Source organism: Cinclus cinclus, chromosome 18 (genome assembly GCF_963662255.1).
Source record: "Cinclus cinclus chromosome 18, bCinCin1.1, whole genome shotgun sequence".
Lineage (NCBI taxonomy): Eukaryota > Metazoa > Chordata > Aves > Passeriformes > Cinclidae > Cinclus > Cinclus cinclus.
In genome coordinates, this window is record NC_085063.1 from 7572144 (window position 1) to 7596577 (window position 24434).

Below are 24434 nucleotides of genomic sequence, written 5' to 3' on the forward strand. Positions count from 1 at the left end.
CCCGGTGCCCACTGCTGCTGCAGCAGAGACTGTGTCCAGGTTATTTCCCACGTGTGGATATCAGAGTGGATTTGCCCCTGAAATCAGTAGGAGAAGCTGCAGAAGGTGCCCAGCTGTGCCCATGATCTGTCTGGGCTTCCCACTGCTGGCATGAGGAGCAAGGGCAGCTCTGTCCCCCCAGCCAGGCACCCCCAGCAGGAGCTGCCTGGGCCAGCCAGGGACCAGCAGAGTGTTTGGCCTCGCAGCATGGCAGCCAGCAGGAACCATGGGGGCTGTTCAGCTAATCTGGCCTGGGACCAGGCCAAGGGTTTCCACAGATAAATCTTCATCTCCCTCACAAGCTGTTTACCTTCCTTGGGCTAATATTAGTGATTCTCTTCCTGTTTTCCTCTTTGCTCATGTAAAATGATGAGGCCTTGACTGCTGTGTCCACTGCTGGTAATTGAGATGATAAATCTTCCTGCTGGAGACTGGCTTTAATCAGAGCATTGTGTTTGGATGCAATTTAATGACTCTCATGCTGCTGAGTTTGGGCAGGACTCAGGAGAGGTGAGAGCCATTTATATGTTACTTGGCTTAACTGCTGCTTCCACTTTGCTTCCCCTCAGCTGGGAGCCACGTTTTCAGCTCCAGCCTCTAATATAGCCACCTGTCAGACGAGTCATAGCCCTGGCATGCCCCTGCTCTGTCCTTGGCATCAACACTCTGTTTTGTAGGCAGAAGCTGCACCAGAAGCTACAAACCCACCCTGTGCCCCAGAGCCATGGCATCAGGGCTGGAGAGCAGAGTGGCACATCCCAGTCTTCTGTTCTGCATTTTGTTCTCCCAGTTTGCTGAGATAGTGAGGAATAAAATCCACTCCCGCCTCTTTTGACTTCCTTACTACTGTAAAAATTTTGAATTCAGTATTGTACCAATTTGGTCTCGACTCAGAAGAGCAGGTTGGATGCTGTGCCCGGCAGTGTCCCTGATCTGGTCTGCTCCAGGTGCTGCTGCTGCACGTGGCAGCCCAAGTCCCCCGGGCTCTCCTCAGACCCAGAGAAGCTGCTGAGCACTTTTGGGTGTGTGTGGGGAGGAGGGCAAATGGCATTTGCTGGATTTGGACCTCCACAGGAAAGGTTTGGGTGTAAAAATGCAAAGTGTTTTATTGTGAGGTTGTGTGAAGGTCTGGAGGAGTAAGGGCTGGATCCTGGCACAGCAGAAACCACAAGTCCCCTCCTTTCCTGCCACAGCAGGGGTGACCAAGCACCGTCAGTCCCTTCCCATCCCCGGGAGCTGTTGCAGAGCTACAGCATTGCTGAGCAGTTGCCCAGAGCTGCTCGGTGTCAGTCCTGTGAGCACTCAGCTGTCTGCAGCTCAGGGAGAGGGCAAGTTGGTGTTTTGCATCTGAATATCTTAGAGGAGAGCATCGTCCTCTTCAGATTACTCACTTACATGATTAATTAAGGAAATACTCTGGGATGTGGATGAAGATTCCTCTGAAGCATTTGACTCTTGGCCTGAGGGTTGCCATGCAGCAGGACTGTGACCATCTCATGCTCCAGAATCCTGGCACTGCCTGTCCCATCCCTGCCAGTCCTGTCCCAGTGCTGCCTGTTCTGCTCCATGGCACCTGGGCAGGGGTGTCTGGCTCGCACACCCTGAGCCACGCTGGTGGCTGTGTTGAGGCAGGCACAGATACAGCAGTGTGGCAGCACTGGGCAGAGCTCTGTCCCTCATGGATGGCAGCTCCAGTGGCTCTGAAATAATTCTTCCCATGTTGGCAAAGGCATCTGCCAGTCACCAGCCTGGAGCTCCCATGCTGCACGGCTGTGCTTCCAGCATCTCCCTCTTGTTCTATGTATTTTCCATGTCTCTTTCCTCAGTCTTTTCAGATTAATAGCATTCCAACTCCTGAAGGAAATGCAGAAAAACGGCATGTTTAATTTTAATTTAGGAAAGCGTTTAGGTAGCAGCCTAGTTTTCTCGCTGCTGTCAATCAGGGTTTCTCAAGGCTGACATCAATTAGTTTAAAAATATTGAATGTAATTTTGCCTGACACAACATATTGCAGCCACTGCAAAATATAATTTATTTTAGAAGAAGAAATAATTAAACTAATTTGCATGTCAGTCAGCTGAGCTGGAATACCAAGGAGAGATGCTGCAATAGAAGATGGCTTTTTTCCCTTCCAGTTGCCCTCAGCCAGCACATGCTGCCCTCGCCTCAATCAGGTGCTTCTCACAGAGTCCTATGAGGGCAGGTGCCTGCCCATGCCTCATCCATCCTCTCTGCCTCTCTTTCTGGCTCTGGGAGCTTCCTGCTGAGCCTTTGCTCTTGTGCTGGGGCATTTTGGGTGTGTGCATTCAGGTAGAGAAAGCACAGGCCAGAGTTTCTCACCTCGCAGTTGTGAATCCTGTGTTAGTTGAGTGTTTTGTGCTTTTCATCACAGATGTGCTCCAACAATCTTAATCACACTTCTGACTGTCATAATATCGGTTTATGCCACTGTCACAAAAAACGTATTTCAGATGTTTTGAAGATAACTTTTTTCAAATACATCCAACCATTTTTCACTTTTTCCACCTGTAAATCCAAGTACTGGCTCAAAGGAAGAGGATAGTTGATAAAGCATTGAGAAACCTTCGAATATTCATTGTACAGACAAAATAAAAAGAAGCTGATATGTGCCTCACTGGAAAGGTAGACAAGAGTACAGCAGTTGCCTTTCTAACCTTGATGTTCCTGGACACATCACATTTTGACCTCATCACTGAGCCAGGAGTGAGCATGAGCCTCAGGCTTCAGCAGTTTTGGAAGGGCAGAAGGAGAGCTTTGTATGACAGGGTGCATTTAGAAAGGTCACTGTCTCAGAGCTGTGCCCAGGGATGTGAGCCCTGGCTCGGGAGGGATCAGGGCAGGTGCTCAGCGCTGTGCAGTGACCCCCCTCCCATGCACAGCTGGAGCTGGGCTCCAGCACAGCCCTGTGCTCCTGCCTGGCTCTGAACACATTGATCACATCCTCCTCAGGGGCTGGGGGAGCCTGTCTCAAAGAGCAGCTGCTTTGCTCAGGATCACCTGGATGTCCAGACCTGGCACGCATGATTCCAGCAGGTCCTTGGGAGGGTTCAGCAGCGCTGGCATTGGTTCCTGCTCACAGCTGGCTGCCACACTCTGGGGCACCGAGGAATTCTTCCTCTGCGTTACAGTTAAGAAGGGGAAGAGCTGAGGTCTGGATTCTTCCTCCTTGCAGGCTCTACTTCCTCTCCTCTCTTTCTGCCTTTCCTCAGTAATCCCAGACTGCTCCAGAGCTGAGCAGCAGGGATGGTTATCCATTTTGCTGTGGGTTGAGGAGGGGGTGATGAAATGCTGTCATCCTCCTTCTTGCAGGAACTGAACCCTTTTTCTTCCTGCTCATTTGTGGGCATCAAGCGTACACCCCGCCGCCTCCCCGGGCTCCCTCTTCACCCCGCTGCCTCCCCCTTTCTCTCTTCCTGCAAGCAATTGCAGTTTATTTCACTGCACCAATATGCCTTTTAAAATAACACATAGTTCTAGGCTTTTAGTCACGACTTCAGCCTCCCTCCCCCAAAAACAACTATCTAATCACCAGAGCAGCTGGTCTGGGTGAGAGGGAGTGATAACGTGAGAACCCGGTGAAGGCAGCTCTGGGGAGGGGGCTTAGATTCCTGGCTAATTATGGAGCAGTGCTAAATCTCCTCTCCCCAGGGTCCTCCCCCACCTGATCTATTGGGGCCAGTATTAATGTTATAGACAAACAGGCAACAGAACTCCTGCCTGAGCGTGGAGAAAAGCATTAGTTCTGTCACAGGTGCAGCCTCTGGGTAAAACAAAGGAGATGGAGTAAGAGGGAGTTCTCATTTCTGGAGATATATGAGGTGCTTCAGCAAACATCAGGCCCTCCAGAGTGATTTATAATCCTATGGCATGGGCTCAGTGTCCCTCGGCAGCGTGTGTGCAGCTCAGTGACACTGCAGTGAGTGGAGGTGTAAATGCTGCCCCATCCCACGTGCAGAGTGAACCCCAAGGGAGGGGGTCCCCAGGACCACTGCCTGTGTGAGGCTGGGCTGGTGAGTGCCAGGGTGAGAGGGCTGCCCTCAGTCTCACTGCATGACCCCCTCATGCCAGCTGGTGGACAGTGTTGTGTTTAAGCTGCAATGGCAACAAAAACCCAGTATCAGAATAAGGGGCCTGAGCCCCTGGGCAGGAGCCTCATGCCCCAGTGGGGCACATTTGACTCTGGGTCACTTGGGCACAGCGGAGGTGGATGGACAGATCTCACCACCAACCTGTTCCCTTAGTTGATTGCAGCTGTTTCACATCCCAGCTCCATTTCCTCAGCCCTTGGACGTTGCTGCCAGTCTCGAGTCCCTGTGAGTCAGGATCCAGGTCAGGGGTGATCTCGCATCTAAATTTTCTGTCCCATCTTGGTGGTGTTTTGCTGCAGCACAGATCTGCACCAGTGGGTGGCTGACCCTTATGGCTGGGACAAGCTTTGGGTGGCTCAGTTTTCCAGGGTTAAGTCGGGAGGTGTTTCAGGAGTCATTTTCACATAGCCCAGTGGTCTGGCTTCTTTTGCAGGGTGCAGTGAGGCTGAACATGCTCTACAGGTGCTGCTGTCCTGTAGGCAGTCTGTGCCACAGGCAGGCAGAGATGCAGTGCTGGCAGTGGTCACGATGGCCTCTGGACAGACGGGGATGAGGGGGTTTGCTGCCTGATAGCAGCAGTTGGCCCTTGGTCCTGAAGCTCTGCTTCTCTTTCTGTTTCAGATAATCACTCCCAGGTGTCGAGGGCCTCTCTCCGTATCCGAATCCTGGACGTCAATGACAATCCACCTGAGCTTGCCACCCCCTATGAAGCTGCCGTGTGTGAGGATGCAAAGCCAGGCCAGGTAGCGAGAGTCCCCTGGCCCTGGTCTCGGGCTGCAGGCAGCACTCTGGACCAGTGCCAGCTTGCCCTAGTGTCCCCTTCTGCCTGAGAGTCTTCCTGTGCAGCCCCTGTCACAGTGGGAGTCACTCTGCTGGTCCCACCGAGCCCGTCTGCAGAGTTGAAGGCTCATCCCTCTCTGTGGCTGCAGCCAGCAAGGCTGCTGCCTGGACCCTGCACGTGGGACCCTGGGAGAGGCTGTGGAAGAAGCACTGGTGCTCACCTCTGCCTTCTCCCCACAGCTGATCCAGACAATCAGCGTTGTGGACCGGGATGAGCCTCAGAGTGGCCACCGTTTCTACTTCACACTGGCGCCTGAAGCCACCAACAACCACCATTTCTCTTTGCTGGATATCCAGGGTAAGTCTACTGTACCCTTGGCCCAGCATCCTTCAGGCTGAGCAGCACCTCTGGCCATGGGCTACAGTCTCTGTGCCAGCTCTGGGTGCTTTGGGCATGTTGCAGAGCTTCTTGTCAACCTGAAATGGTGGGACTGATCAGCTAACAGCTTGGATTTCCTCAAGGAGGCTCTGCCAGCTTTATTCCTTGCTGCAAGCAGCTACAAAGCTCCTCTCATGCTGTCTGGTTAAGCCTTTGGTATTTTCAGGGCTCTCAGTCTCTTTCTTGATGGGAAATCTCCAACCTGCCTGCAGGCGAGGAGGTGATGTGGATTTATAGAGGAACACGCTCCCATTTTGAGTGTTACAATTTATCCCTCTCCAAGGTAAATCCTGGAGCATGGGTCATCTTGGGGCTGCCATGTGGGTAGTCAGCCCTGTGCCCCAACAGATGGGAACAGCTCTGGAGCCCTGGGAGGCAGTGGGGCCATGCTATAACCAGCCCACAGCCACTGGGGGTTCTCTGGGACACAGCCTGCAGACCCTGACTCCTTGTGAGGTGGTGACTCTGGAGTGCAGTTCCTCTGTTTCCTGGGGTTTGTCTTCTCCTTTGAGGCATGCAGCCAGGCAGAGCCTGTTGTTCTCTGGGCAGCTCTGGGGTTCTCTGCACCCCTGAGCTCAGTAGCTCATCCTGGGTGACTCGATGCTGCTGTGAGTGATGGGGTGCCATGCAGGTTCTGCTGGCTGAGCCTGGCTGCTGTTGGACTTTGCAGGCTGTCAGGTCAGGCTGCATTTTTGTGAACAGTAACAATCCAGAAAAGTAGTTACCAGCATGCTTTCTGTTTTTGGCTGGTGTTTAGGGTGAATTTAGGTGCTGATTGTAGCAGTAGGTACAGCAGGGTCCCCTGCAGATACTGGGACCTTCTTCAGTCACATGTACATGTGCTTGTCACAGGGGCCAGCAGACCACATTGAAATTCTTTGGTTTTGGTTGGGTTTTATTTTAAAACCATTTCCTTTCTCTGCTTTTGCAGCTTTATCTGTCAAAAACCTGGTTTAGTTTGTTCTGAGCTTATCCTAGGAGCCTTCTGCTGACGTAAGATCCTGCTTGCTCAGTTTGGTTCAGCATTATTAGGGATAGTCAAAATGGAAAAGCTTCTGATGTGATGGTAGCACGGCTGGATATTGCTTTGTGTCCTGAGTAGCACAGCTGTCCCTGACCTGAGTCCCTCCCCCTCTGCTCAAGGGCAGCTGTTTAGAAGACCTTTGCTTTTTATCATGTAAACAGCCTTTAATCCTCAGCAAGATTTTGCCCCACACCCAGCGATTAACTTCCCTCACTTTCTCTGAAGACCTTATGAAAATGTGCTTGAACACACTGAGCTACAGCCGGGTGTCCATCCCTGCCCAGACCCTCAAGGAGGCTCCCAGCTCTGGGCCAGGGTGTCTGCCATGGCCATGTTGCCATCCCAGAACCACTGCTCATCTGGCAGGGCACGTGGCTGGGGTTGTATGGGGCTTAGCAGAGGCTGCTTGGCTCCCTAGCTGTGTGGAAGTCCACCAGCAGTGGCCCAAGAGCTGGCATTGCAGCAGGTGCAGGACACGTGTGCCACCATCTCCTCTAGAGCTGCTGCTCTCTTGAGTGGGATGAGGCTCTTGTGGCACGGGGTAATTCTTTGTGCTAAACGATCCCTCGAGCTTTCTGTGTGGTGTAACACTGCATAAAATGAGTAAAAGCTGGCATCACCTCCCGCCTCCTGCTCTTGGGAAAACAAATGTTGTTGCTGCAGGGTTGTTCCCAGAGTGTTTGGAGACCCTCCCAGTTGCTGAGCAGTGCTGTGTTCCACAGCAAGTGGAGGTGGCTGCCTGCGGCAGATGGAGGCACCCCTCATTTCTAACAGGGTGCCTTGGTGCCATCTCCCTCCCTTTGATTTTGGCCCCCTTCTCCAGTCCATCAGCTGTCCTGGGTACGCTCACCTTTGCCCCTGCTCCCATAGGTGTCCTTGCTGCATCCTCCCTTGTGTTCCCCCATTGCTTTCCTCTCCTGCATTCACCCCTCTTGCACTTGTCTCTACTCTCCCGTATAAATATCAGTGGTGACAAACTGCTACCACCAGCCCATCTGTTTCTTTGTACAAATTTGTAGCCAGTTTTGAAACGTGATTTATAAATATTGCTTTTGCAGCCAAGGAGTGACACTGATGGATGTCAGCACAGATGGATTCTCTAAACTCTTGCTTAAATCCTCTCTTTTGCTTTGCACCTACTTCACTTGGCTCCTTCGTGGCACCAGAAAGCCACCTCGGGAAATGACTTGTTCTCAGCAGGGTGGGGACCAGCACCCTCTTGGGAGTGCTCCTGTTGCAGTCGGGCAGGGCAGGAGCACATGGCAGGGTGGGGCTGCATGGGGGAGCCTGGGGGGCTGTGAGCTGCCAGCTCCCAGTGTTTGGGTTCCTTCGGGGGTCCTGGGTGTGGCACACAGAGCTGCGCTGGCTCCGGTGCTCCAGGCTGGAGATGCAAAAACCAAGAGAGTCCTTGCAGGTGACCTCACAGCTGAGTTACAGGTGGTTGGCAAGAGCTGGGCTTTTGGAAAGAGCACCTTTGCCTATTGGTGCCTCTCTTTCCAAAAGAGAACTTTTGCTCTGTCTGAGGGAGTGCTCACACACTTCCTGATTCATCAGACAAGGAATAAATGCCACCTGCGGTAACAACAGCAACGATTCAGGAAGAAGATGCCCATCATATGGGGTGGCTGAAGGAAGAGATGGAATTAGAGAAACTGACCATGTTAAGATCCAACTGGTGCCATTCCAAAGGCATTCACCATCATCTGTTTCCTAACTTGCCTTTTGCTGGGTCTTTCTGGCCTGAGAAAATTGATTACAGCAGGATCAAAGGCAATTAAAGCCTGAAATCATGTTCTCCAGGAAATGCTAATTGTGTTGGAAGGGATGGTAGAAAGCATCCAAGCCCAGCAACCTGGAAGGAGTGCTAGGTAATATGGAGTGACACATGGAGCTACTGACTCCAGGGCTCAAGGGCTCGGCAAGCAGATGTCTGAACTCTCTGCAGGTCTCATTAACAGCATGAAATGGGTGATAGAAGATCTGAAATTCCTAACAATCAAAAGCAAAATGTTAGGATTTGAGGATTGCCTGAGGATAGAGGAAGCCTCCTCCAGCCCCACGGGGATGCCCCTCTCAGCACAGGCAGTGCAGATGCTCGTTTGACCGGGGTGGGGTGTGTGTGTGTGTAAAAGAGCATCAAACCTCCTCGGGGCTGAGCAAACAGCGAAGGAGCAGCAGTGGTGCTGTGGCCTGGTACCCAGAGAACTCAAGAGAAGGAAGAAGCAGAAGGGAAAACCAGGGTTTCTCTTCTACCAGCTGCACCACCTGGGGCTGGAGGAGGTCTGCTCCCTTGGGGCAGCTCTGGCAGCAGTGTGCCTGCAGCCCCAGCCAGGTGCCAGTGCTCGTCCCCAGAGCTGGTGTTCCCAGGCTCTGGTAAAACAGCAGAGCAGCTGCTGCAGAAGGGAAGCTCACAGGGCCCAGTGAGTGTGGGAGAGGGACAGGACATCAAAATCCCTCCTGCTCTCCTAGAACTGTTTCAGATTGAGTTATGAGAAGGATTTATTAGTTCTGTCTTCGAGGCTGCCAAGGGCCTCTTTGGATAGGGAGTCTGGGAGACTTAATTATTTTATTATTCATAGTGATGTTAAGCTATCGCCAGAGTATATTGCATTTCCAAACTTTCCTCTTAGGGCAGTATTGATGAGTCCCTGTATGTTCAGCTCATGTCAGTTCCTGCCTTGTCCGGTGGGTCCTGCTCCTCCAGTGGATAGAGGGGCCATCTCCTACCCTGCCACACAAGGTGATGTGATGTAACACAGGATAATGTCACTGCGTGATCAGAGAGAGGGTGGCAGTGGAAACCCATGAAGAAAATGTCAATTTGTGCAGCAAGAAAGCAGTGATAGTAAAAGGTTTGTGTTGGGGCATCAGAGGACGCTCAGCACAGCCACAGCAGAAGGTGCAGCTTTGTGGGAACTGGGCAGGAAACCAAGTGTGGAGACCCAGACTCGTCTGTTCAGGAAAGCTGTGAATTAACGTCTGCTCACATTCCAGTGCTGCTCCTGAGAAGCACTGCTCCTCAGCTCATCACCCCAGAAATGGATTTGGCAGGAAGCTGCTGCGGAGGAAGAGACACAAGGGCTGCGGGGCCAGGGCTGCCTGGGCTGTGCCAATGCAAACAAATCTGCACCAAGACACATCCCAAAGCAACTGCTGTGGGTCAGCTACGTGTAAGGAAACAACTGCACCAAGAGAAACCACAATTGTTTTGTAGGATGCATTTTCCAGGATACACATTCCAAATGTGGGCAAAATTTTCCCAGGTCTGTGATCAAAAGGACTGCAATCATATGGCAGTGCGCTGCTTTTTTTGGAATATCCAAGAGGGGAACACAGAAGTTTGCGAGTAACAGGGGTGCAAACACCCAGCACAGAAGAGTTCATGGTGGTGGGGAGCAAGGGGTAGTGGGCGGGTGGTGCAGCCATTTCAGTGCCAGGGGCAGGTGGTCCCTGTTTGGTGAGCAGTTTAATTGGTTCACATGTGAAATTTCTGTGGATATCCTTCCTGGGATGAAGGGCACCTGTCAGCCTGTTCAGGAGATAAAATATAGTTTAATGTTGTTTAAAATAGTGTTTGTGGTTGTGGTTTTTGTTGTTCCCTTGCATAAAGTTTTGGGTCACAGGGCAAACCCTCAGCCCCTTCCTGAGGTGAGGTTTCTCTGAGCAGACCTGTCTGTCATGCTGCTGTTAGATTTAAGTACCAGACTCTTTATTTTGACTTGGTGGGTGGCAATATTTCTTTTTCAGTGGTGCCAGGCTGCCTAAACTGTCTGGGCTGAGCTGAGGTTGGTGCCTGCCCCTCTGCCACTTCCATGTGTAGTTCCCCTTGGTTTCTAGAGACTGTTTCCAAAAATACAGCATGCCTTGTCGCAGGTCCCTAACAGGAGCTGGAGCTGGCTGTAAACAGAAGGGAGTTGCCAGCCTCCTGCTGCATTTCCAGGGAGGTTTGGTGCTACCCGTGTGTTTACACAGTGCTGAAGAGCAGCTGGGGAGTTCCCAAACACTATGTTCCATCAGCCCTGTGTGAGGGTTGGACTGAGCTGCAGTGGAGGTACAGGGCTGTGTGCTCAGGGATCCTCTGAGCCACAGTCTGACCCCAGCTCCAGGGTGGTGACGTGACTGGTGCGACAGTGACAGCAAAGGTGACCTTCCTGGGCTGTGGCCAGAGCCTTGATCTCTTACAGCTCTTTGGTCTATCCTTTTTGTCCTGTGGTTTTATCTCTACTCGATCCAGGTGCTTGAGGCTTACTTTTAGCTGGGCTAGCTAGGAGTTAGTCCTGGCCTCTTGCTGAGATGGTGCCATTAACATTATTTATATCCCCTTGCTACACTGCAGCAAGGAGGGGGGACCAGCACCAAATGAGATCTCATTACCTTTGCACAAACAATTAGCATAACAATATTTTCTTTTCCTAGCTCATCCTTGGTAGGCCACAGGCAGCTCACAAATGTTGTTGCCACCACATTTGGTTCAGCCTCTTGCACCCAGGGGCCAGTGCTCCCCTGTTCCTCCTGACATCTCTACCCAGTTGCCATGGTGCTGCTGCCACATGCTGCTCCAGGAATCTCAGCCACAGCAGCAGGTGTCCCACAGGACAGCAGTCTGTGCTCTGCAGTGCCCTGGCTGCTGCACAGAGCCTTTGGGACCTGGTGCCTGGCTGACCAGTAGATCTTCCATCCCAGCTCACCTCCTGTCCCCACCATACCCTGTGTGCTCTCACGCAGCACCCAATCCATACAGCAATTTCTGTGATGGCAGCAGCCCAAGGGCCAGAGTTACAGTAGATTGTCTTTTCCAATGGAAGAGCTGATTCATGGAGAAAGGGGATGGTCTGGCATAAATCAGGTCTGATGAGAAGAGTCTGTAGACAGCAGCACCTTGCTGTGAGTGGGCCAATCTATGGTTTATTAGATAAAGTCTGCGGACAGTCGGCAGCGGCTTGTGACACCTGCTTGCAATTGTCACCTGCTGTTCAGCCCCATCCTGTCCATGCTGCTGCTGGCTGGCAGCCTGCAGCACCCCTGAGCAGGGAGTCAATCCCAGTGCCAGTCTCTGTCCCCGTCCCTGCCCTCTCTCCCTGCTCCCGGTCGGCAGCAGCTGCTCCTTGGGTTCATCACTGGCACCAGAGCCCTGGAGGGTCCAGTGAAGTGGCTGTGTTAATGGGATCTTAACGAGTTGTGCTGTGCCAGCTGAGCCCCTGAAGCAGCAGGGTATAAGCAGATGGGGAGGACTTGGCTGGGAGGCTTGGAAAAAGCTCTGCTTACTCCTTCAGGAGTTACAGGGGATCACAGGCATATCTGGCTGAGGCAGGACCATTCACTCATGGCTCTCACCTTTGGAAGAAGCAGTGTCTGTTCTTGCAGTGCCACCTGCAAACCCTGTCTGTTCTTTTGTACATGTCACCAATTGATTTTTATCCTGATTCTGACTCTGTGCCACTCTCAGAGGGTCTTTTGGAAGTGTTTCCCCTCTCTCTGTGCCACTTGCATTGTCAGCATGATTCAGACACTCGTGTGGTGCTGCTCTTGTGCCAGGTTCATTCCCAGGTGTGGTGACAAAGGAGATGCCAGGCTGGCCCTGAGGTGCTGCTGGCAAAGGGAAGTGCTGGAGTGGAGCTGGCCACATTCAGGCTCTGACAGGATGACTGCTGGAGATGGTGCAGGTTCATCCAGAGCATTGAGGAACTCCTGGCAGGTTCTGCAGGCTGTGATGTGGGGGTTACTTTGCTGTGGTTTTGCTTGTTCCCTGCAGACAACACGGCAGCAGTGCACACACAGAGAGTGGGCTTCAATCGCCAGGAGCAGGATGTGTACCTGCTCCCCATTCTGGTGGTGGACAGCGGCCCCCCAGCCCTGAGCAGCACAGGGACTCTGACCATCCGTGTCTGTGGCTGTGATAGCAACGGGGCCATCCAGTCCTGCAACAGCACAGCCTACGTCGTGTCAGCCACGCTGAGCCCCGGCGCCCTCATCGCGCTGCTGGTCTGTGTCCTCATTCTGGTTGGTGAGTGCCTGCCTGTCCCCTGAGTCCTTCCTGTCCTGTCCCAGCTCCCCTCCATCAGCATCACATCAGTGTGTGCAGGCAGGTGGTGTGGGCACAGGGCAGGCTTCTCTGCAGCTGTCTCCTCCCTGGTGTCTGCAGCATGGGGGACATGAACCTCAGCTCAGGCTGGGGGGACCAGTGGAAAAGCTCCCATGTTTGCCACAGCTCATGCGTGCTGGGCTCCACAAGGCAGCCAGAGCAGAGTTCCCCGTGCCAGGTTGGTGTGATGCTTCCCAGCAGAGCCTGGAGAGCTGCTGGCTAGCTCCCTTCCTGGACAGGCAGGAGCCAAGGGCTGTTTGCCAGCCGCCATGCTGTGCCCACAGCAGGCATCTCACAGCAGATGGGGGTGTGTGCTCCCAGCGTGTGGGCAGGGGTGGCAGGTATGGGGCGCACAAGTGTGGTCTTACCTGAAAAGGTCAGTGTTAGAGCACGTGTGTGTGGGCAGGATGCAGAGCTGGGCTGTGGCCAAACCAGAGAGCTGCCTAGATCAGGACCTGTACCCTGGGAGTGCTGCTGCCTGCCACTGGCACACTGGCATAAGCTTTGCTGGGAGTGTGTGCTTGTGTGCATGTGGGAAGGGGCTCTGAACGAGGGATGTTGCAGTGCCCTCAGGTTTAGCACAGGACAATGGACGGATGCAGCTGCTGAAAGCCCTCTCTGACCCCAGCCCTGGCTGGCTCCAAGGGTTGTCCAGACACCTGTGGGAGGCAGCACATTGTTTGGTGAGGTCCCCTCTATTTGGCATGGTTCTACTCCCTGTCTCCTGCTGCATTTCCGTTCAGAAAACCCTTTCCCACAGGGCGCACTTTACACTGGTTTCATTTTCCAACGCAATGCAAACAAATTTCTGCCTAATTGCCCAAACGAATAAAGTGCACATCGGTGCTTTAAAGGTGATGGGCTGAATGGATCCAGGACACAGCTGCAGCTCGCTGCTCAGGCTCTGTGCCATCTGCTCCACATTCACCTACCCAACATTTGGCTGCTACTGTGAGTCATGCACCCCCTTTTCCTACTCATCTTCTGCAGAACCCATCCATTTGTCTGTCCAGCTGTGTGTTTATCCATTGCTCCCTCCTGTCTCGGTGGTGACACTGCATGGCAAAGGGCAACCTGTCTCCAAGCCAGTACACAGCACAGCTGCTGCTTGATGAGCCTGGCTGATAGGAGCTGTCCAGCATCCTGGCAGGGCTCCCCGTGCCAGGGGTGCTGCGCCTCCACCAAGCAGAGGTTGTCCTCACCCTGCAGGAGCACAGCATCCCCGGGGCTCTGTGCCCATCTGACTGTCTCTTCCTTTCCCAGTGCTGGTCCTTCTGATCCTCACACTGAAGCGACACCATAAAAGCCACCTGACCTCTGAGGATGACGAGGACATGAGGGACAATGTCATCAAATACAACGATGAAGGGGGTGGTGAGCAGGACACAGAGGCCTATGACATGTCAGCCCTGCGCAGCCTCTACGACTTCAGTGAGATCAAAGCTGGGGATGGAGGTGGGGGGCCAGGAGAGGGAGGCCCAGGCAGAAACCCAGCCTCTGAGCTCCATGCCCTCCCCCAGTGGGTGCAGAGCCCAGACCTGGACTTCTCTGTGTTCAGAGACTATATCTGCAGGAAGGTGGAGCAGGCGGATGAGGACCTCTCTGTGCCGCCCTATGACTCATTCCAGACCTATGCCTTCGAGGGCTCGGACTCCCCAGTGCCCTCCCTGAGCTCCATCAACACCTGGTCCAGTGGCTCGGAGCAGGACTTCTCCTACCTGGGGGGCTGGGGGCCACGTTTCCGACAGCTGGCAGCGCTGTACGCGGGGCGCAGGGGCGACGAGGACAGCGAGGAGTCCTAGCTGCCCCTCCGGCCCCGTGGACTCCGGGCACCTCCTGGACTGGGGCTCCAGGCTGTGAGGAGTCACAGGGAATTGGGAATCGTGTGCTCCTGGGCTGGATTCCACGGCTGCACCGCGGGCACGGGGGACTGCTTCTCTGCAGCTGCATTTGGCTCAGGTGGGCTCCACACCCCCCTGGGGAGGCTGGGGAGCCCAGAAGAGTCACAGGGGTGTCTTCATCTTCTCAAAGCCAGTCTCCATTAAAGCACTACCCATTGACTTAAGAAGGAGAAAATCTAATTCAAGAGGGTTTGGAGAGGGTTTCTCCCCCACAAATTATCATTTAAATAGATCTGTTTGGTGATCCCCATCCAGGAGAGGAAGAGCAAACCGGGAGCCTTTTGTTGTCTAAATTGTTTTTGTCACTTGAGTCAGAGCATTTAAAGAGCTTTGATTTCTTTAAGAGCTTTCCTTGCTGAGGGAAACAAGCTTTTAACTTCTGTTCAGATTTTCCCCTCCTAAGTTTACCTGTTTTTGAAGTCTTCCTTCTTGCTGCTCCCCGTTGGCCTCTCAGTAGTTCCCAGCTGCGGGTATGGTGTTGGAGGGAGGATGCCAGGCTGGGATCACATCCTGCACAGAGCATCTGCACACCTCAAACCAGGTTTCCCTTCTGTGCTGCAATTACTTCACCCCTGTCTTGTGATCACAGAGGTGCTGTTGATGTGAGGGGCATCCCCAACACTCCCTGCACAGCAGATATTGTCTGCCAAATCCTGGTGTGCCCCACAGCCCAGGGACAGACAGGATGTCCCTCCTGTCACTGAGGCACGATGTTGTGTCCTGGGCCACAGAGCAGTTGCGGTGCTGGGGAGTGCCAGAGCAGCACCCCCAGGTGGGCTCTGCCAGCCCCTCACACAGGACCTGGGGTTTGCAGGGCTCCCAGCCATGCACTGGCTGTCACCAAATGGTGTGAGCTGCACAGGGCAGCAGGCACGACGTCAGTGTTCCCTGGCCCACAGTGGCTGGGGAACAGCTGCATCCCATGGAGGACCTTGCTGCAGGGTGCAGTAGAACCCCAGCTCATGGCTGGAAAGGATAATTCCTGCTTGCACCCAGCTGACAGCAGAGCATCACCATTAGCAACAGAACAGCCATGCCCAGGAGATGTGTGTGAGGCCAGAACCTGCTGGCACAGCTCTGGAGCCGAGCTGGCTGTCAGATCTGTGACACTTCTGGGTACCCAGGGTGTCCCCACCCCAGCACACTATCCTGCACCTAACCAGCATGAGCTCCCAGCGGGGCTGCTTTTGCATATAATTCCTGGGTTTGGGAGGCAGGTGAGGAAGATACCAGTGGGATGTGCCATTGCTCCTCAGGCTGCAGATGATGCTGGAGGAAAGCACTGGGTGCCCAGTGCCTTCCCAGCCTGCCAGCTACCACAGGGAAAACTGAACAGCCTGTAGAGTGATGTCCTTGCATAGCACCTCAGGCCGTCCTGGCTGGTGCAGTTCCTTATCTCTTCATGTTGAGAAAAAATCAATTATATCATTGATAGGTAACTGATATGGTCTCCCAAGGCCTGACACATCCTGGGCTTGTCCTTTTAGTTTAACCACAGACACTGTTTTCTCTCCTTGGAGAAGGTTTAACTGTAAATGTACACGCGTGTCCATTTTTTTTACTGCGTGTTGCTTCCCGGCTGCTGGCATTGGTCCCTTGGCTGCAGCACAAGACCTGGCAGCGGAGAGGGACAGGACCTGTCTTTGCCATGGTGCCTGCCCTCAGCTGCTCCTGCCCACTGCCACCATGGCCCCTGTGCAGAGCCCCAGTTTGGCTCATACTGGGACCAGGAGCTCCAAGCTCCTCAGGGCCTCTCTGGTCCCTCCAAGGAGGCAATGGTGCTGTGGCTGGCACCTGTGCCAAGTGTGCTGCTGGTTCACTGTGATGATGCTGGGGAGGCAGCAGGGCCCTCGAGTGCCAGCTCTGGCCACGCACGTGACACCCCACACCTCCAAGCAGGAGAATGGAGAAAGCCCTCTCTTTCCTCAGGAATGTGTTCGTGTTTTCCCCCTGGGCTGCAGAACTGTGCCCAAGCCCCTTCCAGCACTGGCCTTTCCTCTAGCCAAGTGTTGTGCAATAGCAGGGCTCTGTCCTAGGAGATGGGGTCTGACAGGGTACGTGTTTAGCCACCCTCCCAGCGGGCTCTCCCCCATCCCTGACCAGCCCGTGCTCTTTCTGGCACGCATGCACGCACGCTTGCGTTTTAGTTTCTGTCCCACTGTAAATACGGGAGGAGCGCGGTGCCCGCACCCCCTGCCCGCCCCGCAGGAGGAGCTGGCAGCTGCCACTATGTCTGATGGAGTCACTTTGGTTTCGTTTCTCTACCCAGATGAAATTAGAAGGTTGATTTCCTCACCCTTGTTATTTTTTTCAAGGTCTTTCTGGGACCTGGAAATAAATTATTTCCTTGTCGTCTAGCCTGAGTCTTATGTGCTTTTCTTGTCTTTTTTCCTTTCCTTACATTGCCCTGTCATTGTGGTCCCTTTGGTGCCTCCCACAAGGGGCTGGGTGGCTGATGGGCCATAGCACAGCCAACCCCTGCAGCATGTTCCCACTGGCAGGATGCTGCATCTCTGGCTTCTTCAATTTTTCATTGAAATGCTCATCAGAAAAAGCTTCTTCAAGAGAAGGGTCATTTTTTCTTTCTGAACTTGAAGGAAATGAAAATGAACAAGAAAAAAAATGCCCTTGGTTTTCTCCATCGTTTCAGGAGAAAGTTGGGTTGTGCTTTGAGCAGCCCAAACCATTCTATGATTCTGTAATTCTTCATGGCTTCAGTGCAGCTGAGCACTGTCAGCAGCTTTGGTACCTGACCCGTTCTCATTTTGGTGATGCTGTGTGTTACAGCAGCATTCAGTTACTGGCAGCATCTAAAAACCCTCCTTCAAACTCAGTTTTAATACTGAAATGATGCAAATAAATGGCATTCTGGCCTGATCACAGCTAAATCAATTGCTGATGGTTTCCTTGATGGCCAGGGGCTGGGGAAGGATCAAGGTGCTCATGGCAAAGAAGCCATGACCCTCCCTGGGCCTGGGAAGCCTCACTGAGGTGGCTGCAAATGCTCCATTTAAACAGCATCTTGCAGTCCTGCCTCCGAAACAGGATTATCGTTCCCCCAGGTCTTTGAGTGTTTCCTTATCCTTCACCATCCCCCTGCCTCCACTCCATCCTGCTCCCTTGATTATTCACTAAATGTTATGGAAGGAGCATCTGGTGACCTTTGATGGCAGCAGTTACTGGGATGCTGTGACAGAAGGGGGAAAGTCTTGAGGCCAGAGAGTTTTCCAGAGGCAGAAGGTGTGCTGTCAGACCTCAGTGTGGTTTTCCTTCTCACACTTACGAGTGCCTCTGCAGCTGCCAGCCTTGAGGAAGCCTTTCTGCCAGCATCACCATTAATTGCTTCCTCACAGCAAGTCTGTCAATGCTGTGATCACAGCTGCCTGCTCTGGCAGGTCTGGACACTTGGCCCATTTCTGTTTGCAGAGAGTTGATCATTGCTGAGTATTTGTACCTGGGTTTTCAGCCCAGGTCCTTGGCAACAAGAACTCTCATCCAGCTGCAGCTCTCCAGGTCCTGCTGTCCCACTTCAGTCACCCAAACACTTTGGGGCTCTAGAGGCCAGGGCCTGGAGTGTTCTGGGAACTCCACATTGAGGAGGAGGAGGAGGTGTCTGCAGTCACTGTGCTCATTGCAGTGGAGGTGACAAGTGCCTGGCATTGAGTGTGAGCCTGTGCTGTGCAGGAGGATTTGCTTCTTGTATATTGTGGGGAAATGGAGAGAGCTCAAAGCAACAAATTGCCAGTCAGAACCAGACTCTTCACTACAAAAGAGGAGGATTATTGAGAGCTTTGATTGCAGAAGCATCTGTGAAGATGCTTGAACAGCTCCATGCCTCCTCAACATAGCCCCTTCTGAGGAAATTTTCCTATAGCAGCCTCTCTCTCTCCAGCAGTCGCACAGCAGCCTCGTTGCAGAGCAAGCTAAGGGCAGGTCCCTCTCCTCCTCCTTCCACACGAGGGAAAGCCAGTCCTACTCTGCAGATGGTGGTTCTTGCCACGTGGGACGTGACCTGTGGCTGTCTACGGGCAGTGCTGGCTGAGGAGAGCGGCACTTGCCACTGCCACATTCTGAATGGATCCTACAGGGCTGGTGCCTCTCTGTCCCATCAACCACGGGCTGCTGCAGCCCCTTTCCCATCCCCAGCAAGGGAGACTGCATCAGTCACCTCCAATGTCTGCACTGAGCCATGGCAAGCTCCAGAAGGCAAGGTGTCCAGGTCTCCTCTAGGGAGGTATTTGCAAAAGACAGATGTGATCTGCTGGGATCATTAAGGGGAAGTGAAGAAAGGGCAGTGATACCTTCACCCCCAGGAGGAAAATCCATCTCTGGTAACTGAATGTAGCAAGGCTGTGTCAACCTCTACCTCCTGTTCCCACTGGCAATATCTTACTCTGGAAGGTGATCCCTTCTCCCCCCATGTCCTCTGAGGAAGCTGCTTTATCACCAGAAAGCTGACTCCTTTAACCACCTCCACCACGTCTAATATCCCTTCGTCCTTTCATTTACCAAGCCCTTGAGCTTCTTTCAGGGTTGGTGTCAGACTGTCCCTGCTCAGCAAAATCTCTGTTTTACATCTCTGCCCTGTGCTTGGTGCAGGTATCAGCTCTGTCTTGTCAGGGCTCTCTTGCTGTGCCACAGAGCTCTGGCTTGTGCTCTCTACTTGCTGTGGCTCTGTTGCCTCCCATCCCATCCCATCCCATCCCATCCCATCCCATCCCATCCCATCCCATCCCATCCCATCCCAGAGTGTTCCCAGTACCTGGAGATGACCTGGCTTTGTGTTCAGCAGCAGCAGTTCTTGCTCCCCTCTCACTGGTGGGAATGGAGCTGTGTTTCCAGGCAGCTCTCAGGCTCTATCACAGCCAGAGAAGTTGGAGAGAAACAAAGTCATTGAATTTCACTTGGCCCTGGAATTGTGCTTCTGGGCAGTCTGGAGCTGAAACCACCCCTCACCTCGCTAAGCAGCCAGGGCAGTGTGGTGGAGAGCTGGTGTTCCTGCTGCCAGCAGGACTATGTCCTCTCGGGATGCTGGTGCCATGCTGAGCAGCCAGGCTGGCCATCATCTGTCACTCACGCACCCCAGCCTGGGCTTTCTCCAGCCTCACAATCCCTTTCCAGATGAGTGTGGATTTAATGACTGTTCTTCAAATTTTTAGGGAAGTAACTTGGGCTTTGCAAAGCTGAACCCAGCATGGGTGGGCAGAGTCTGAAGTAGTTGGGATGCACAGCAAAGCACAGCCAGGGCTCCCCACAGAGCAATCACACAGCTCCAGCTTTCCCATGGCCAATCCCATCCCACCTGCCCTCACCAACAGTGGAACCCACTTGTGAGGGGTCAAATCTGGCATTTACCAGCCTGAGATAGGGCAGCAAGAGAGGGTAAAAGCAGGAGCATGAGCCCAGTGCCTTGGTGTTTGCCTCCTCTAGACTGTGCAGTAAGTCACACCATCCACCCACCTCTGCTGCTGCATGTGCCCATCGGCCATGGTTGGGAGGCCAAGTGGTGATTCTTAGATTTCTCTCATCTATAGTCAGTGACAGCAAGTGTTTGTGGCTTGGGGTTGTTAACTGCCCTCTCCAGCTACACTGCAGGTTTATAGACATCCATTTTTCATCTCTCTCCATCGCTATTGTGGAGGAGATGCTCAGGTGAGCATGAATTGATCCAGCTGTTCACTGGGGGAACAGCCACCAGCCATTTCTAAGCACAACACATCCCCTTAGCTTGTGTTTTAACCATGGTAATTCGTGGAGGTTTAATCCCTCTACTGCTGGAAGAAGCACGGGTTGCCATCCACCCCAGCAGAGCCAGCCCACGGCAGCCTCCGCCACGGTCAGGAGTCACTCACCTTTAGCCAGGAGCCAGGCAGCTCTTGAAATCTCTTCACACTGCACACAAATTAGGCATTGAAAACACTCATTACAGGCAACATGACACGCCTTCATTATTCTAGAATAATTGTCTGAAAAGCTCAGCTCGAAGCACAAGCTTCACTTGGTGCAGGAATGTGATAAAAAGAAAACAGGAAGTGCAATCAATGCTTGTAATCCTTTTAAATAAAAAGGTACTTGCTAGTAGCTGCCAACATCTTTAAAAAGCTGTGATTTCCCCAGAGAGAGCCCTTATCAGCTATGACTGCGTGTCATTCTGGCAGTCTGTCAATCCATCAGACTTCAGTGCCACTGACATTAAGAAGCCAGGCGTTAAGATTATCACATTTACCCGTAATGTAGCACAGATTGTGTTGACATTTGGGAAGTATTCCACCACAGGAGCTATTTGACTTCAATGCTTTCTTCCTGAAGAAAAAAATGCTTTGAAATACTCGAGGGCAGGAGCCTGCTCTGCCTGCAGCATGCTGGCATGGGGAGCGGGGGGAGAGTGAGGGTGCACAAGCGATGACCCAGGATGCATCCCAGGAATGATGCTCTCCTGTTCTTTGGCTGCACCTGTCATGGAGCAGGCAGGTATTTGGGTTGGCTGAGGAGGGTTCCCCTGTGGCCTGCCCTGTGGCAGTTGTGGTACAGTCTCCACAGGGACGCAGAAAGCAGCACCATCTGATTGCACCCCTCCTTCCTCCTCCTGGCACTTCTCCTCCTGAGAAGACCTCGACTTTGTCCACAATGGAAAGGGGGATATTCCAGGCTAGGCCATGGAAACAATGGTAAATGACCTAAAATGAACTGATTAATCTCTTAAATAACTGTGAAGCCGTTTTCCAGAAAAAGTTAATCTACTCTAAATGGCTCTGGTGCTTTTCTTGGGCTCCAATCAATATGTGGTCGCTTGCTTTTCATGTGTAATTCACAGTAATTGCAAAAGAGCATTTTCTGAAGAAAATGACATTCTGCAAGCAGGAATGCAAAAAGACACAAGGGCCAATTGTCTTTAAATCCCAGCACAAGGCATGCTGTCAGACACCCTGGTGAGCTGGAGGTGCTTCAGCATCACAGCTCTGTGTCCCAGGTTCTTCTCTGGGAAGCTGCTGGAGGTGCTGAAGCGTGTTGTGTCCAGATGGCTTGATTTGGAATCTCATCTGCTTTCAGGTCTGGCTGCCAGGGCCCTGGCCTGTGGACCCCTAGCCCACCAGCTGCATAGAGAAGTTTGCTGCAAGATTACAAGGTTAGGCAGAGACACATCCCTTTCCTGTCACTGCAGACATCACTGGGATCTGGAGGCAGCCATGCTCCTTGCCAGGCTGCCCCATCTAGGGCTGCACCAGCCAGCACTGCACTGCCCATGCACAGCCATCACCCAGGGCCTCTGGGGCTTGGGATGGGTCCTGTGTGCAGAGCTGATGCAGTCCAGTGCAGATCACATCCAGGTCTGTCGCATCCCTTTCATCTCCTGCTCAATTTTGCTTAATCCGTGCCCAGCCTCGAGCCATGGCTGCCTGATGGTAGGACAGGCATCCTCTTCCAAAGAGTCCATTGCCTTTCCATCATATGCTGTAAAACCAGAGCATAATTTTCCAGGATGTCATTCTAATTCTACTGAGAAAGCTTATTACTTGTGATTTACCCATAAAAAAGCCCGGTGACTTATGCCGGTGTGTCTGTGGGTTTGCCCATCAATCCATCACGGCAGCGGCAGGCTCTCCGCAGGGCAGGGGGAGCAGATCCAGGGTTTGAGGTGAGCATGCCACTGTGATTGACACGCTGCTTTCACTGGCCCTAAAGCCTCTGACATATTCCTTTTGGCTCGGTGCGGATCCGCACTGCTGAGCTCCAGCACAAATGTCATTAAAACATGTTCTACCCATGGTACCTATAAATAATTGAGGCAGCAGGTCTGCACTGAGCTCTATGCTGAAGCTTTCTGCTCCTCCAGTGAGGCGGCCTGGGGAGATGACCTCTCCTTCTCCCACTCACCATCTTAGACATGAAGGGGCACCAGACACTTGTCCCCACACTAATTTCTCTGCTGCATTGGCAGGTCATGCTCCCGGGGCTGGGGGTCTGGGCTGTTCCCTGCAGGGAGGTGAGTGCAGATCATGGGGCTCCAGACCTTGCATTTATGGGCCATGAGCAGTGCCTGGCTCCTGCCTGGACGTGTGGATGTGTGGGGGGAGCCTGGCACATAGGTAGAGGAGCCCAGTGATCTCAATGACTCAGGGGCAGTTCCTGGCTGTCAATGCCCACCACTTCACAATCTGTTGAAGTTTCCAGAGCTGCCCAGGGAAGCACCTGCAGGTCTCCCTGTGCCAGCACATGGCCAGCACAGTTAATGCTATCTGAAATAGTTCAATGTACTCAGATGCATTTCCAATACTCTCACTAAATGTGTGGGAAATTCACAATCCATGGCTGAGAATGCTTTTTGCTGCTGTGGCCTTGGAAGCACAATCTATCTCTGAGAAGAGCTTTCCTCACTTACATGGCTGTGCCTGGTGGAAGTATCCTCTCCATTGTGAGTCCCACCATGGTGTAGTACCTCCTACCCATTCCATTCACCAGTCAGACCACTCCAGCCCTTCTGCAAGTCCTGGCACAAAAGGCTAATGCAATTCTTGACTGGGGCTCCTGCAGGCCATCAGACATGAGCTGTGGGCTGGCAGATGAGCTTTAAGGCAAGGCTTACCTGTGTGGGATACCCATGTGGGACACCCATGTGGGACACCTGTGGGGGACATCAGCAGGTTGCTCTGTCCCTGTTGAGAGGGACAAGCTCACACCTTCAGCATCAGCCCCCTACACCTCCCATCACATGGTCCTGGTTCCCTTCATGCCCACGAACAGGTTTTCTCTTTCCTTCTGTCTCATGACAGCCACCAGCTCCCCCATACCAGTGGGAGTCATTAGCAGGCTTCACACTGGGAATGTGCAGTGTAAATATGGAGTGCTGATATCCCACTTTGCTGTGCTGGAAGCAGCAACCCCAGACTGATGCTGTTCCCTTGGCAGCTCCCACCCATCAGTCTGACCCTGGATGTTCTTTAGATCCACAGGCTCCTTCTGGCTCCCTGGGTTCAGGAGACCACTGTCCAAGAGAGCTGTGTCATAACCATGCACGAAGGCATACAGGGACTCATCCATTGCCCAGCAACATGGAGCCACAGTAAGGTGTTCTGGTGATGGAGGAAGCACCTCCTGCCCCAGGGACACATCCTGGGCAGCAGGGCTGAGTGTGGCTGTCCTGCCCCTGCACACACATGTGCAGGGCACTGGACACACTCAGAGGCAGGTTCTGTCTGCATGTGGAGGTGTGCAGCCATGCAGAAGCATGTGTGTGCTGAGGCAGACGCTGTGCTATGCAGCACGTGTGCCCTGACAGATCATGAAGGTGTAATAAACAGCAGCTGTCGGGTTCTTCCTGAGCACAGCAGTAACACAGTTGGGACCACTGTGATGTCTTCTTAATTTAAACTCCTGTTGTCTTTCAGCCACGTGCTAATGAGGGCTAATGGGAAGAGCAGCTTGCTGTTTGCCAGCGTTGCTGTGTGCATTGCCATGGCCCTGTCATTCCTGCAGCCTAGATGGTGTCTTTCCCTGCCTTGCTGCTCTGATGGGAAGAGGCACTCGAGATCTGCTCCCCCTGAAGCTCATGTGGCATGTCAAAAGCCACTCCACCAAGCCAACTTCTCTGATCATAGAGCAGCAGGATTCATTCAGGGAGTAGAGTCTCCTGGTGCTGTCCATGGGCAGCCCCCAGGATCTCCAGGGCTCCCTTGTGTCACACCACCAGCAGTCCCAAAAGTTCTATTGGCCCCTGTGGCTGGGACACCCACAGTGTTGCCATATCCCCCCCGTCTCTGCAGCCCCAGGACAGCCACACGCACCCTTGGGACCCTCCTCTTAGAGAAGGGGCAGCCAGCTACTCATGGAGTCTGCATCACCCCTTGTGCTGCCCTGCTGTGACTCAGGGTCTGCACAGGGCACAGCAGTCACTGGTGCCTAGAGGAGTGATGGTTTGGCCACAGCTCAGTAACTTTTTGTCGCCCGCATGCCCATCCTGGCTCGCGTGGCTGTGCTGCTGCCGCCTGGGGACAGAGCAGCTCTGCACGGGACATCTCTGCCCCACAGGGCTGAGGTCCAATATCCCTCTCCCTGTCCCTCG

The 24434-nt window shown here is 53.2% G+C and overlaps 1 protein-coding gene across 1 annotated transcript in view; it reads left to right on the forward strand.

Moving 5' to 3' along the window:
* Positions 1-14915, forward strand: part of CDH22 (cadherin 22) — a 49716-nt gene extending 34801 nt beyond the window's left edge. Inside the window, exons 8-11 of the mRNA XM_062505281.1 lie at positions 4770-4891; positions 5169-5286; positions 12144-12395; positions 13737-14915. Of these exons, the coding sequence (XP_062361265.1) occupies positions 4770-4891; positions 5169-5286; positions 12144-12395; positions 13737-14275 (1031 nt within the window). The 3' untranslated portion in view covers positions 14276-14915. The remainder of the gene's footprint in view (positions 1-4769; positions 4892-5168; positions 5287-12143; positions 12396-13736) is intronic.
* The last annotated feature ends 9519 nt before the right edge of the window (positions 14916-24434 follow it).